This window comes from Simochromis diagramma, unplaced genomic scaffold, assembly GCF_900408965.1.
Source record: "Simochromis diagramma unplaced genomic scaffold, fSimDia1.1 OVJJ01000596.1, whole genome shotgun sequence".
Lineage (NCBI taxonomy): Eukaryota > Metazoa > Chordata > Actinopteri > Cichliformes > Cichlidae > Simochromis > Simochromis diagramma.
Window position 1 is genome coordinate 16,600,314 of NW_024387245.1, and position 16,339 is coordinate 16,616,652.

At 40.0% G+C, this 16,339-nt stretch overlaps 1 protein-coding gene across 3 annotated transcripts in view; it reads right to left on the reverse strand.

Moving 5' to 3' along the window:
* LOC120714237 (A-kinase anchor protein 2) overlaps positions 1 to 16,339 on the reverse strand; it is a 91,754-nt gene that overhangs the window by 69,813 nt on the left and 5,602 nt on the right. For all 3 annotated transcript variants that reach the window (XM_040000356.1, XM_040000355.1, XM_040000357.1), the window contains exon 2: positions 11,312 to 11,363. In XM_040000356.1, coding sequence (XP_039856290.1) covers positions 11,312 to 11,363 — 52 coding nt within the window. The remainder of the gene's footprint in view (positions 1 to 11,311; positions 11,364 to 16,339) is intronic.

The following is a 16,339-nucleotide window of genomic DNA, read 5'->3' on the forward strand; positions in this document are numbered from 1 at the left end:
GCACACCACCAGAGACTCAAAGAAGATTCAGTCTTCTGGACTCTGTCAGTGCAAATGACAGCCAGAAAACATTCCCCAACAGCAAGATTACCTTCTAGGCCTTATAAGCACTTTAACAAACACCAAAGTCCCTTTAGTGGCCTATCCAATCCAATCATATGTGTCTCATTTGGGCTGAGCCCCGTGAATGAAGACCTGGCGTCCTGAGTCAGCTAAGAGATTTGACCCTTGTATCCATTTTTCCCTAGAAGTCCCTTGCCTTGTGAGACCCTACCAGGTGCCAGTTGCCTCTGACAACAAAGCTACACTCATGGGTAGACTAAAGCGCACAAACCACCTTGATCCTTGAAGGGGTATCACCAAGTCTTCTACATAATTTATCAGACATCTGTTTTTGAGATGTTATCAAGGAATGTTTTCAGAGTGTGCCCAAAAAAAAGAAAAAAAGAAAGAAGAAGAAGTCTGCTCTAGTTATAAGCACACAAACCTTTGACTTTTTATTTTCATTTGCTTTTTGGTGTAGTCAACCACACTGGTTAGAATTAGGAAAAGTTCATACTTTGTGCAACAATATGTAATTTTGCAAAATGAGAGTTAGCTCAATTTTCTTAAATTACTTGGTTGCTCATACTGGTGCAAATTTTAAATGCAATTATTCACGGGTTAATTTATGCTATAAAACATAATTAGAGGCTATAATAACAGCTTGAACTAATGACATGTGGGATTGTTTTTGGGAGGAGAGCGCATCTGAAGGATGCTCACTTATCACAACATTTATAGCAACATTCAACTGAACTCAATGGTATTATATAACAAATTTTCCTTGGTAATATTTAGCAGATGAAAATAATGTCTAAGAAATGGAAAGTAGACCACACTTGAGTGAGTCTGGATGTCTCTGTGTATGTGCCTGCCAACTAAAGCTATTAAAACCCGGCGTCTGTGTTTGTGATAGGATAAGAAGTAGTTTGAGCAGGAGCAAATGCAATTTTGTGCCAAAGTGTGCACCAAAATTACCCTGCACTGACTATTCAGCAAACCCACAACCTCAGGTGTGCCTCTTTTCCAACTGTGGTGCGAACATGTTCATTTGGTGCCAGGAAATTACCAAATGGACCCAAGATGGAGCACATAAAAGCTACATTTGGACCTGCTCTTTTCAGAAACAAAGAAAAACAAGAAACCCCTGAAAAGAAAGGTGCAAAACTGCTATATGACTATAGCAGACTATGAGAATATATTATTAAACTGCACACAGGCTGTGAAAAGATATACACCAAATCTGAAGTCCTTTCTCTCCCTCTGTCGCACACACAGACACACACATACAGGAGCAGCCTACACAGCGGCATGGTTCCCATGGTTGGCGAAGTACAGTCAGAGAGCGTAAGCAGAGGTATGGTCACCAGATGTCAGGGACTGTCGAGGACATGTGGTCAGGGAATGGGCAAAACACGCACGCCGGCAAATACACGCCCACATGAAAGACACAAAAGCAAATAGACTCACAGGCTTGAATACGTAGACAGAGAAAAGCCCACACTAATATACTCTCTAAATAAACAGCACTGAGCCAGTGTGTGTGCTTTGTACGTCTGACAATCATTTACTATATAGGAATGCATAAGCACAGATGATGGTTGACATCGCCAGATCAAAGATGGTTTGGGTGCCATTTGGTTTTCATCATCATATCCCAGAAATAAAATGTATAGGGCATCCCTGTCCACAGAAAAGCTCTGCTGTCATGTAAACTGTAGTACTGGCTACTGAATATAATACTTTAAAATAGTGGTTGGTTGCTAAATAGAGAACATTTTTGAGAGACCTGCAGAGTTTTCTTGACAATGAAGTAATTGCTTTTGTGTAATGTTAAAAATGGCACTCGAATTACCAAATTTGGTGGAATAACTTTTAGTAATTTTGAATAGATGAGTCTGTATGAGTCTGAACTGTAACAGTAAAAGAATGTCTTCAATAGAATATGAGGGCTTAATAAAAAGTGAAATAAGTTTTTTCCCTTGTGGAGTTGAACAGGCAGGAATAATGACCCCGAGCCCAGCTCTGTTCACTGTACTCTCTCTCCGAGTGGTCACATCCTCCTCTTCAGAAAAATATGTTGACATTCTTGGTGACACACTCATGACTTCCCACACTCTGACTCACAGTGTTTGGCCCTATTTGGCTTACAGGGCAGCTTGTATGCAGAGCGTATATCTTTTTTGTCACAGTCTAAAGGGTGAAGACATTTGTGTTCAATGACTTAAATGATTAATCTCCAGTGTACAGTTTACTCTAATTTGTCACAGTTTTGCTGGTGTGTTTAACCTCACAAGACAACCAAGTGCTCTTGATCGAATTTTCATCCTAAAGATTTCATCCTAAAATTTCGGTGAAGTGAAGATGAAGTCAAATGTCAGTTGTCTGGTTACATTTCCTGTAAATTTAAGCTCAGCTCAGTGAACTCTTACTCTTTTTTCCTGTTCAGTTGATACGAGAAAAAAAAAAAAAGAACTTAATAGGCATAGAAGTCGACATCCTACCAAACTTAATGTTTGATAGGAGTTTCCTGTGAGGGACAGGAAGTAATTGACAAATTACACAATCCTTACACACAGATGAACAGCAATCACACCCATCACAGTCACAATCTGCGATCACACCAGAATTTAACTTACTAGATTTTAAATGAATATTCATCTACTCCAGTGTTGGGGAGTAACGGAATACATGTACCGCCGTTATGTATTTAAAATACAAAATATGAGTAACTGTATTCCGTTACAGTTACCGTTTAAAAAGGTGGTATTCAGAATACAGTTACTTTGTTGAAATAAATGGATTACACTGCGGTACTTTCCTGTTTCATTTTGTAGCGGGTCAGGACTGTTTGGGTTTTGTTTGACAGCTACGTTCTGTTGTTCCAGGCGGCAGGGTTACGGTTGCCATGGTTACAGGGCGACGCTCTCTCTCTCTCTGCGACTGTGTGTTTCCTGGGTGAGAGAGCGCCTTTTCGTTGTTGTTGTTGTGCTAAGCTAACAGGCAGAATGCTACAAGCATAGCTCTAAAGAATGTAGCATCATGGGCAGTGTAGTCCGTGTTGCAGGGAGAATGGACTGCCATACACGTTATGGGTCTGTGAGCGCGAGAAGGGAGAAAAAGGGGAGTGGAAAGGTACGAGTTGTCATCGAGGAAAAACGGGAGCTGGAAGCATGTAAATATAATAATAACCACTTCAGCCAAGAAGAGTGCCTGACGAGCCCAGTTGTAAGTAAGCTATTAAGACTTGACTGTACACCGTGTTTGTGTTTTCCTCCGAAAACAATAAGTTCCGTTGGAGCAGTCTTTCAACGCCTCTCTCTGTCTCTCGCAAGAAAAGTTGACCCAGACAACAAAGTAAAGCTATTTTTCGGCTACGAGCCGACAGGGACCCCGCCGTATAGGTCAGAGGTCCCTTTACTACAGTTCGGAGTCGCGGACCTTCAGTAATAGTAATAAATCACACAGCAATAGTACATTCACGTAGTTGTAAAAAGCATGATAATATATTAAGTAATCCAAAGTATTCAGAATACGTTACTGTCATTGAGTAACGTAACGGAATACGTTACAGAATACATTTTGGGGCATGTATTTTGTATTCTGTAATGGAATACATTTTAAAAGTAACCTTCCCAACACTGATCTACTCATACACTTTACTACCCAAGTAGAGTCTGTGTGTGCGCAATAGTAGTCAGCACTGGGAGCATGAATAGCACATTTTATACCACTATTTAAAATGCACACATTTTGTCTTAAATGATTCAGGGGTGGGGTTGGAGCCCATAGCAGCGGTCCCCAACCCCCGGGCCACGGACTGGTACCGGTCCGTGAGTTATTTGGTACTGAGCCGCGAGAGTTGAGGCTCGGGTGTGAAATGTATTGTTTTCAGAGTTTTTAATCATTAACTCAGTTTCCTGTGTTGTAGTTGTGTGTTTTATTTTGAAAGAAATGTTTATGCGTTACCATAGCGACCAGAGAGCATTAAGGGTCAGAGAGGAGGATGTTACTCTCAATGTTGTTGGCTTGTTTCAGGAGAACGCTGGTAACAAAGTTACACAATTACACAGTGAATTCACATTTATTATTATATTTACAAATTTTTTGTCTTGGTCATATCATTTTATTTTGTTGTATTTATCCGCAACACCTTAAAGGCCTGTTCGTGAAAATATTTTCTGACATTAAACCGGTCCGTGGCGCAAAAAAAGTTGGAGACCGCTGGCCTATAGGAACTAGAAGTGATATGGGGCAGACTCATTTCCAGGCTACTTCATTAAGGGGAATAACCTTCAGTACTAACATGTGACTATAGGTGTACCTACATCTTCTGTCTTTTCTCCACAAAGCCCAAATTTTTCAATTACTATATGCAGCACACTGTTTTCACTCTGAGTCCAACGTTTAAATAAAAGGTGGAATACATTAAATTAATTAAAAGGTTTTGTGTGTCATCAATAACAGACAGAAGTCTGGATTTCAGTGGGGAGAAGTACACACAAAATCAATATAAAATTAAATATGACATGATAACTTAACAAAAAATGAATGTGATTGATTGCTGATTGAAAGATTAGGTACACTGGCCAGGTTAACATTCTTTATAACAGTTCAATACATCTATGCTGGTAAAATAGGAGCTTCAGTGACCTCTCTAAATTCCTCATAGAGGGTATTTCAGTGTTGTGAAGGTCAACCACTGTTCAGCTGCTAGTGAGGGGAGGGGCTGTGTGCCTCCCTGTAGCTGCTGTGTGAAACTGTGTGTCAACTGGAAGAGTTGGTATGAGACTTTTGAGAATCATCAATCACAACTCTGCCATGTACCATAACAAACTATAATGCAAAACAAAAAAAGCTGTGCTGTATGTTGACCCAATTTACTTATCTGTTCTGTTGGACAGTTTGATTAACAATTCCCAAGACAGACGAGGGCTTGAAAGCAAATTTCTTGGTTTATAAACAACATTCCACACTAGTGGTGCACATCTCACACATCGATGATTAGGTCAGGAGGGTATAATTATAATGTGATTAAACAGTGATGTAACTCCAAGTATTAAAGTTCTGCTGATGTTGACTTAGTGAACTGAAGTGGGCTACAGATCAGATAGGTCACATTCTGTACATGCCAACACACCCAGCACAGAAATCTCACTGTGAAGATCATCTTCCATTCTGCACGCAGGCATACCTGACAGCTTAGAGAACAGAGACTGAAATGGACCTGTGGTTCAGATGTCATGGGTTTGATTCTGCACTGATACCGGCTAAAAAGATCTCTGCACAATTCTATAAGCCATCAGCTAAAACCTAAAGTGTGCATGCATAAATTTAGCATTGAAACAATTTATTGATTAGTTAAGAAACAAAATCAGTCACAGTTAATCAAAGACTATTTTGGTAAGAGCTGTCGTGGGTCAGGGTTAGCAAGCGTTGCAGAAAATAGTTGAAAGTCTATAGTTTGAAAGTATCCCTTTCACTAATCAAGGTGGTGGCTATATGAACTGAATAACTAATTCAGACATTTCTAATTTGTTATTATGCCTAGAGTTAACATAATGCTCACTTGGTAAGGCCTTAGCTAGTGCTTGTGCACAAAAAAATGCTAATTTAGCACATTGCTTAAACATCCTGCATGCCGTTGTCATGCGATGGCAGCAGGTGTTGACGTTATTCATCATGTCCTCCTCTTAGGTGAGAGGATCCCTACCTTTAAAATCACATGATGTAAATATACATAAACACAGCAGAGTTTCAGTTTTTTAAATTTCTCCAGACAGCTTTTACATGAGTATCAAGCAATGCTGCTGCTTATAGTAAACCACAATGCATTTATTTTGAGACCTATGAAACTGTCATTAGGTATAGTTGCTAAAACGACTTTTGCTGCGTGTCAGGCTGACTGTTCTTATATGGAGGACCGAAAGTGGCACATTAACTGATGAACGAACGAAATAAATCCATAAAATATTATTAAAAGTGAAAGTTATTTATTTATTTATTTATTTATTTTTACATATATTTACATTTGTGTTTTAATTAACTGAGAAATGCAAAAAGAAAATGCTGAAATAAATGAATCTGTGGAAATTAACAGGAAAATATTCACAGTAGCATATAATACAATCGTGGCTCAAGAGTTGGGAGTTCGCCTTGTAATCGGAAGGTTGCCGGTTCGAGCCCCGGCTTGGACAGTCTCGGTTGTTGTGTCCTTGGGCAAGACACTTCACCCGTTGCCTACTGGTGGTGGTCAGAGGGCCCGGTGGTGCCAGTGTCCGGCAGCCTCGCCTCTGTCAGTGCGCCCCAGGGTGGCTGTGGCTACAATGTAGCTTGCCATCACCAGTGTGTGAATGTGTGCGTGGATGACTGGATATGTAAAGCGCTTTGGGGTCCTTAGGGACTAGTAAAGCGCTATATAAATACAGGCCATTTACCATTTACAAAGCACAAAGGTAAAAAAACAAAAGAAAAACATAAAAATTTAATACATTTATAAAAACTGAATCGCAAAGTGAGTTCCCTTCTATAGAGCTCACTAAATTGGAGCATGTTGCTCTAATAGGATGCCACAATTACGAGAAGTTTGTGACATTTCTTCCCTCCGTCATCGACTGTGAAATGCTGAGGTTGCTATGCGCTGAGGTGCATACTGCATAGAAGTCACCCATACTCCGCTACCACACATAAAGAGTTCTTTTCCTCCTTCGGTATTAATATCAATACAAAAACTGTGTCGGGGACTTCATGGCATGGATTTCCATGGCCGAGGAGCTCCTGTAGGTGCGACACATCTGTAATACAGTTATGATTTTGACATCTTTGGTCCTCCATACTTCTGCGGTATTTCTCTGCCCGGTCACTCTAAATTGTTTACTATTCAACTAAGCCCAAATGCAATGTGGATTATTTCAAACCCGGCAGAGCTCACTGCAGCTGAATCCCAGCCTCTCATGTCTCAAGTCTCTGTGAACTCCAACCCCACTCATTGAAACAGACACACACACACACACACACACACACACACACACACACACATAGATAGAGGCATACCAAAATGTCCTGTTGGCCCAAGGCAGCTGCTGCTAATTTTAGACGGCATGTAACGCCTGCCGTGCCCCAGACCTCCTGCCGCTCAACAAACCACGCCTCCTCTTCCTTTCCAATATGAATTTCCCCCAGGAACACCCCCCACCCCCATAAGTTACCAAAGCTCGCAATCCAGACCTACTCTAACCACTTATCAGTTCTCCAGGATCCAGTTGGCTCATTGGAGACCTTTGACATAAATTCAGGGAAAATATTGGGCAATTTTATGTGGGAAAACAGACTTAACATATATGATATATTATTAATTAGTTTGACCATTTTTGTCTCTTCCATGTCAGCAAAACTAAAGATATGCCTCTAAAATGGTACTTAAGCCTGTGAACACCACTGAAGGGACATGTGTGGTTTAGTAAGAAATGTCTTTTGGTGTTAGCAAATGATTGACCCAGGAACAAACAGTTTCCACTGAGGTAATAATAGTTTTCATAAATATTGTGAAAAAAGAAGACAAAAGAAAGTCACAAATGGAAGCTAAGCCTAAAGTTAAATAGAAAAACAACATATTTCAGTGAGAATTTGCCAGTTTGGAGGTAAGTGAAATGCACAAACTGAAACAACAAATGCCTGCAGACGGCCCAGCCCCCCACTTAACTCAACCCATTACCCCAGCCCTCCACTGCAAGCTGTAGTCACAAATCTTAATGCCAAGCTCTAGCTATAGCATCCCCTTCAACTTCACCCTACCCCAGGCATACTTTTCTCTTTTAGAGATAACTAAGAGAAAATCAGCCACTTTACAGATCTTGGACAAGATCAATTTCTGGTTGAACCCACGAAGTATTATAGATCATAATGGAACATCAGGCTTGCAGTGCTGTGAACCATACTAAAGGGGCAGCAAAAGATCCAAAGGTTATCTTTTTAAATGAAAAATCCAAAATGCTTGTCCTGTAACTATCTCTGTGTTGCTTCTGGTTCAAGCTGATGTCAATGCTTTGCTTGCTGTCTTTCCTGAAAATGCACATTCCCATCATCTCAATCCTCGTGTACCACTTCTTAATTTCCCTCTGACTTGGCCCCGAAAAATTTGTGGGCTTGTGTGCATTTGAGTTTGTGTGTGTGCGTTGGAAGGGGGGGGGCAGCTAAGAGTCCAAAGGGCTGAGGTCATCTATGTAAACATATCACAGACACTACAGAGAAGTCCGTGAATGAGCGCAGGCAAAGACTCATAGACTTATACATATGCCGTTCCATGCTTGTGGCTTGTACGCCACATGGGCAACAGTTAATTAGAATGATGAAGCACCCTGGCATTCACTGGCTGATCTGGAAACCACATGCAAGCCTTTGGTAAAAGCACATGAGTTTACCAAGACACACAAACACACATGCACACACACTCACATCAGGTTTTAGGGGAACCCTGACCAGGCTGAGCTCCATCTGACTACTATAATTACATAGTAATAATACACCGAGGCCTGGATTTAACAACATGACATCACAACTGTTTCCTAATCTAACCAATTAGTAGCCATGGAAACCACTTGCCACTGGCAGCTGTCAGACCATAATCACTATCAGACTGTGGGAATCTTTGTTCGCATGTGGGATGGACAAATGAGCCACTTAGCTAATTAACTGTTAGATTAAATGCTGGTAATTTTGCTGTTTCTTTGTTTTACTGATCAATTAATGCTCAAAGCAATATTATTATCTGAAGAACAAACCAATCAGTGTTTATTTTCTCTTTAGAAGTCATTAATTTGGATGTCAGCACATAATAGACAACAGTTGCTGGTGTTAAGTGTCATTAATTCTTTGTCTAAACAGGAAATAAACTGACTGATTACATGCCAAGAAGACCAAAGTGCTCCTAGAATACCTAAAGGAAGATGTAAATCATCTAATGAATTCAGACATCTTTCACATCCATTAGCGCCATGCGTTATTAATGAATCTCTACAGTAAATTAATTCTTTAATAACAGATGTCTGCTACCTGATTGTGAATTTTTATGCAGTTTAAATGGATGGTAGTGGCCTCAAACTTGAAGTCAGTACCATGTGATAAAGCAATGAAAATGACACTGTGCACGGCTCATACACAGAAAAGACTGTTCCGATTTTCTGAGGAAGCCTTCCATTTGTCTTAAGATCTGCTAAAGTATTGATGAGGATGGACGCTGATGGTGATGACAATGAGTATCAATTATTGATGAAATCATTAGCATGTCAGCTGCAGACCGCAGACGACGAGTGTGTATATATGTGTGCACGACATACTGCTCTGCAAGGGTTTATTCATGCTTATCCAGAGAGCCAGTCAGACAGAAATCACCTCTCTATATCTTTGCGGAAGACAAACAATGCTTGCAAAAATTGCTACCACATGACTACACACTTGCACTCGAATGAGTCAGAAGAGGTTTTTATAACTTTGTCCAGCTCCTGTATTTACTCTTAACCTCCGTTGCTTGGCTAAGTCTTCGGCTTACAGAGCGCTCAGTACTATTAGTGTAATAGTAGCCCTTCTCTATTTAAGTGGCTGGTTGGGGCTGAAAGCTATTAGCACTATTATTGTCTTTGATATAGTGTATACACACTTAGCTGAAACAAGACAAATGTTCATTTAGATGAGACAAAGAGGCCCAAGTGGTTTAATTGTATTCAGCGGCTGCCCGTTACTATATGTCAAAGCTCTTGGCATTTACAGTGGGATCTCCAGTGCTACCTGTTAAACTACAGCATCAGCAAGAGTCAGAATATTCTGCAGCTTTTCATGGCCTCATTCAAGAAACCAAAACTCATTTGTGCTATTTATTAACTGATTTTTCAGCACTTTAGTTTGAAATGGTCAAGGATTATGCAAGAAACCGTCTTTTGCTTCTGCTTGTTTGAGCCGTGAGAACTTTCCACTCTCTTTCTAAAAGTCCTGCATTGGTGTAAGTGCATGTTGCCTGGTATGGCTGCCATGTTTAAACATGGCCAAAATAGTTTCTCCATCTGCTGCTGCTGCTGTGCCCCCACCCCAACCACCGCACATACACTTGTGTATAAATGCGTGTGTGTGTTCCTGTGCCTCTGAGCGTCTTAAGTGTGCGTGGTATGCTGTGGTTCCTAGCTGGCGCCAAATTTAGTCCCAGGCAGTGAGCCTCGGTGTAACTGTTGCTCTAAAGTCCCATCAGCCCCGAGCCAAACGCTTCCACAGATGCCTTTCTGATGGTAAAACACAACGGCAACTATCAAAACTTATTCTAGACTACCGAACAACTGGGAAGCTAGTATACCTCAAAACCTGACTAAAAAGCTGATTCTCCTCCAAGTTGTGGAGATATGGATGTCAATGACAGCTGACAGGAACCACAAGACAAACAAAGCAGTGTTGTAAGACAGACAGCTAGTAGGGGAATACTGCACATTACAACTAGTGCAACAAAAATCGCTTTGTTTTATTTGATTAAAATGGGTGTAGGAGGCTGTGATGTCATGCAGCAGGGCTTCCAACATGTTAAGCATATTCATATGTATCTCCTTGTTGCAAGATTTCTATCAGAAAAGATCACTAGCAGTGCCCAATTTATTTTTTCATCATTAAAACTTCACTATAAGGAAACAGCAATGACTACATATCGGAATATGTAGGCAAACGATTATCTGCGCAGACATGTACAGGTTCAGTTTGATCATGAAGCCAACTTCTTTTAAGTTTGATTCTTATGACATTAATTTGCCTAAACATTAGATAAGATAACCTCTAGTCCATGTTTGGGTTTCATCCTTGGATCACTGTGACTTTCCTTTGATTTTATGTCATTTAACTTTATAAGTCAAAGTTCAGTACACTTTGGCTGGAAGCAATGACAGACAGAAAAGTGGATACCAGTTCTTGCCCCGAGTATGTGTTTCAGTGACACTAAAAAGTAAATGGCAATGGTACACTTAGGGGGAATGGCAGGCTATAAGAGCAGAAAGGACTGGAAAACTTTTCTGGAAGCCGGAGGTGTGAGACAGCCATGTGAAATTTTATACTGTGAATGAAAGAAAGCGATAACGTTGAGGTGAAACATTATTTCTGACGGACACCGCAGACCTCACAGACAGAAGGTCAAAGACACGTAGAGGGAGAGAGAGAGAGAGAGAGAGAGAGAGAGAGAGAGAGAGAGAGAGAGAGAAGAGCCGAGCAAAGAAAAAAAACCTGTTTAAACAGAGTGACTTACCGCCAAGGCCTGCAGCCTCTCTTTGTGGAGTTGAGCCTCCTCACACGACATCCTGAGGGGGAAGCAGGGGAAAGGGGGGTGAGAGGAGAACAAGAGGTGAGATCGGGGAAGAAGGAGAGCTGCAGTCCCTCAGTGAGAGGTAGGAAGAGAGGTGGAAAGTAGAGGAGAGAGAGGGAGACAGGGAGAGGAGGAGGAGTATCCAGATGAAGTCTTTCCTCGGCAATAATCCAACCAGAGAGAGGAGACAACGGGAGAAGAGGCTTGCGCTGAGAGGAAGCAAAGATCTCTCACTCACTGGCCATGTGCCCTCACACTCAGCCCACTGCTTGCATTTGCTGTCTCTCGCTCTCTGTCTATCACCCACTCTTTCTTTTGCGCTCTCTGTCTCTCCTCCCATTTGTCCCCTCCCTCCCTCCCTCCCTCCCTCTCTTCTTTAGGCATGAGCCATGTGTGATTAAACAGCTGGGAGGAGCAGCTGAGAGAAGGATGGTGAAGGAAAGGGAGAGAGAACTAGCAGTATGGAGGTCGAGCTGTGTGAGAAAAAAGGGGGGAGAAAAAGGAACGAGGTAGAGAAAAAAAACAGTGAAATCAAAATTGCAGAAGTAAGGAAAACAGAAGGAAAAGAGTAATTTGTCAAATTTGAAAGATGAACTCCCCGAAGGCACTCAAGAATAGACAAGACAAGAAAAAAAAAGGAAAACTATAGGACTATTTTTTCCCCCTTTTTTCAGCAGTTTTCCTTTCTCCTTATCCTAAAGGTGACTTGGATGTAAGCCGTCTTATTACTGAGATCAGTCAACGAAGTGATACCTCCTGCCATAATCACTGATCACTTCTTAGGAGCAGGAGATAAACATACAGATAAGGAAATCACTGTTTAGGGGGATTAAAGCATTAAAACCTAGCCTTTTATTTCAGATTACCTGTAAATAATTTTACTTATTACTTTTGACTTTTTGAACAATCTAATTCTATCAAAAACATCTGCACAATGGTGCCATAGAAGCTAATCAGTTTAGTTATTGTGGTTTTTCATTTCCTTTGACTCACGACTTGAGTCAAAGCTTCCTTGGAACACTTGCAGGATGCTCTGGTTACGTCTAAACTCTGAGCTCAGAAAACTGTGTGTTAATCCACTGACAAGTAACAATCCTTACTCATATCCTCAGTCCTTTTGTTTGTCCACTTCTAAGCTCAGGTTCTCTTCCACTTCTCTTAACTTATGGTGTACCACAAGGTTCTTTATTAGGGCCTATATTGGTTCGGATATTTCTGTTATATATGTTTAAAACCTCAGTTTTTTTCTTACCTTTATCATTTAAGAAATATGGTCAAGTTGAGTTCCATAGTGTCAAGATCTGAATTAAAATGATTGTAATTCATTGTTCATTTGTCCCAACAAATGTTCCTTGGAACATTTGCTGAGGAACACTGACTAAGCTTTGTATGTACTCACTCACTGTTACTAATTCAGTTGCAGTGAAGAGTGCCCATGAACTTCAGAGTCCATTTAAAGATTCTGGTTTTGACTTTTATACCTCTGCGTGGATAAACTAATGTATACATGAGTGAATTTATACATCCATACATTGCCAACAGGTCCCTGGTGTCATGTGATCAGAACCTGTTCAGCATACAAGGCTGGAAACTAAAGGAGATATCTATGGATGTGTTATTACTTGAAATAGTGTTATCTTGTAATAGTGGAGTAGGAGATAAAAGTGATCTTGTTGTCACCCTTTATGGACAGCACCCAGGGGATATTTGATCCCCTGGGTGCGCAGTTCAACAGCAAAAACTGTCCACCGATGGCCAAAGCAGACATTGTTTCCATTTGCTATGGAAATATTGATCTTATTATTTAACTGAACGTGTATTTGTGTCTTTCAGAGTAAGCAATTTAACCTCCTGACACTCAAGCTATGGTTTGGGATCCAGTTTTACTTTGTACTATCTATTTGTGATTAGTTTGACCTGGTTAGTAAATGATCTAAACTTCCTCTTTGAACAGGAAATCGTTACTGCTTTAGAAATTAGTTTAATGTGTCTCTTTAAAAAAGTATGCTCTCATATGGAGAAAGGTGGTTTATTTTATACCACAACAAAATAAGGTCCGTGTTGCTTCACAAAATATTACACTGCAAAATCTCCAATGTTAAATTGACACTAGAAAGTGTCTATATGTGTCCACTCTTTTGAGTGTTAAATTAACACTTCTGACAGTGTTATATTTCTAACAGTAAGATAGTCAGTGTTAAAGATTAACAATGACTAACATTAGCCGTGGTTTTTTTTTCTAACACTGAAATATTACTAGCATTTTTAGTTATTTTCCAGTGATAGAAAATCAGCACAGCTCAGTGTTAGTCACTGTTAATCTTTAACACTGACTATCTTACTGTTAGAAATATAACACTGTCAGAAGTGTTAATTTAACACTCAAAAGAGTGGACACATATAGACACTTTCTAGTGTCAATTTAACACTGGAGATTTTGCAGTGTATAGTCTGCCTGACATACCGATGATGACTGATATTTTCAGCTGATATTTGCCATTTGCATCTATCAGTACTGGTATTTAAAATGTCTGATAAATGAAAATGAAAATAGTGAAGAAGAGATGGGAGAAGCATCATTCAACAGTGTTATGAATGTTAAAATCTCAAAGTTTGTCTACAAGAGGGCACAACTTCCCCGCTGGCAACATATGTGTTTGGAAAATCACAAAAGGAACAGTCATCTGTCTGAGTAGAGTCAAGTAGAGCCTAAAGGAGTCAATGAATGACTACACATAAGAATTGTTAAGTAATCTTGCCTTTCATGGGTCTTTTGGTCACATATTCTTTTGGGCCAAATATTGGCAATATTTATATATAAAAATCCACCAAATCACCAAATATCTGTATTAGTCATAAAGATAACATATCATTCAGGCTCTATAAAGTATAAAACACTATTGAGAAGACTGAGGCAAAATGTGCTGAGAAGACAACATGTAATGTCTCCATATGAGGACACAGAGTCTCAGGAGGTCAAACCTTCAACCTAAATGTTGCTAATGCAGCAGCTTTTTAGCTCAGCAGATTAAAATGTTTTCTTTTGTTCTACGCGACATATTGATAATAAATAAGTTCTGGCAGAGAAGCTCAACTTTGCTAGAGGTCCAGGTGATGGCATCTTTCATTTCAAAACAATTTTTCCACCATGTTGCGATGTCTTAAATAGATGTTTAAACAGTGGTGATTCAGTGTCAAACTGTTCACAGGGAATGGCAAATTGTTGCAATTCCTTTGAAATAACAGGTCACCCATGTTCACAAACTTGCTGCTGCGAACAGGTGTTGCAATACTTCGCTGCTATTGCTGTTGCTATCGCTGGGATCTGATGTGATGGTTACGTGAAAACATGTGTTGTATGACGTGAGTTTTAGAAGAGAAATAAAAAAGCCCAAACCTGCACAGTTCTAAATTTTAGACTACACGTGGTTATCACGCTATCATCGAAGAAGCTGACTTGGCAGGTTCCATTTTCTGGCCTCTCTGGTGATCCATTTATTTTAGTGCAAATCAAAGCAACATCAACAGAAGCTGCCTACATTAGAGGATCAGACGCAGGGTGGAAAAAAAGGATCAAAAAAGGAAGATAACTGTGTCGCTCCATGAGCTGGGTGTGGAGATGAACATCAGTGGAGCATCTTTGTTAAGATAAACTGCAAAAACACATCATTGAAAGACACACACACACAGATAAGGCAGTGTTTTTTTTTAAATGGGTCACTGTTACCTGTGACCCATTTAAAAAACTCACTAGGTTCACCTGAGTTTCACATATTCTTCTTTTCACACCTCTAAGACCTTTTTAATCTTCCTGTCTTACCTTTTCTGCTCATTCTTTCTTTCCTTTGCTGCATTCCTGCTCTCTTTCTCTTTTTTGTTCTTACTCATTTTTTCTTACAGTTTTTCAACTTCTTTTCTTCCTTCCGATTCCTTTAATACCCTCTCTTCATCTTATCCTCCCTACCTTTATCACTCCCCCCCAGTGCTCTCATTCCTACTCGTATCCCACCTGTCCTTCCTTCCATCTGTTCACTTTCTCTTTCTTCTCCCTCAAATGTGCACTTCTTCTTCATTTTCCTTTTTTCTTCATCCCTCCTTCCACAAGCAGACATCCTTATAAGGAGAAACAGCAGCAGCAGTCCGGGATAACTCTTTAGGGAATACAGAAGCATGTAACACACACACACGCACACACACAAGCTTGCATTCAGACACACAAGGACACAACAGCCACTGCATTACTCAAAGACAAGAATGTGGATGAAAAAAAAAACTGCAGCTGTCCCTTGAGTGAGTGTGTGTAGTTTTAATATTTACACACTGAAGATACTCTGGGAAAATCAACCAGAAATGATAAATGTGTTATTATAGTGTTATTGCATAAAAAAAGCACACAGTCGCAGATACTGTAGCCTGGTGGGATTCAGGACCGCTGACGCATTCATTTAGCTTTGCATGTCTTTTGTCACAGCGATAAAATGTTTTAGTATTTAGTTATGCTTCAGGTTTTACTTATTCAGTCTTACTGAAATATTCATAGTAACTAATGTTCAGTCATCTTTATGTACATCATCTGGTAAGAATTAACAAAAAAAGACAAAAATCACCTCACTGAATGTCTCAGAGGACAACTGTGAAGCAAATACATTGCTGGAAAGTGTCTCTTTTACGCAGTAAAATTATTTTAAAATCAGATTTGTCCTGTACCTGATGCTACCTAATGATTAACTTTTGTAACTCTTTTGGTCACATATTCTTTTGGGCCAAATCCTTAATATATCATTCTTCTACACCTTGAAGTCATCTTCATTAGAACGCATTGCCACATCCTTAACATAAATCATATCCCATATAACCTTGAACTATTTGGGATCTTGAAAATAAACAATTTATGACTGTAATCAGAGCTCAAGTCTGGCATGTCTGAGTGCTTTAGTTTAACCTGGATTCATACCAGTTACGTCATATTGG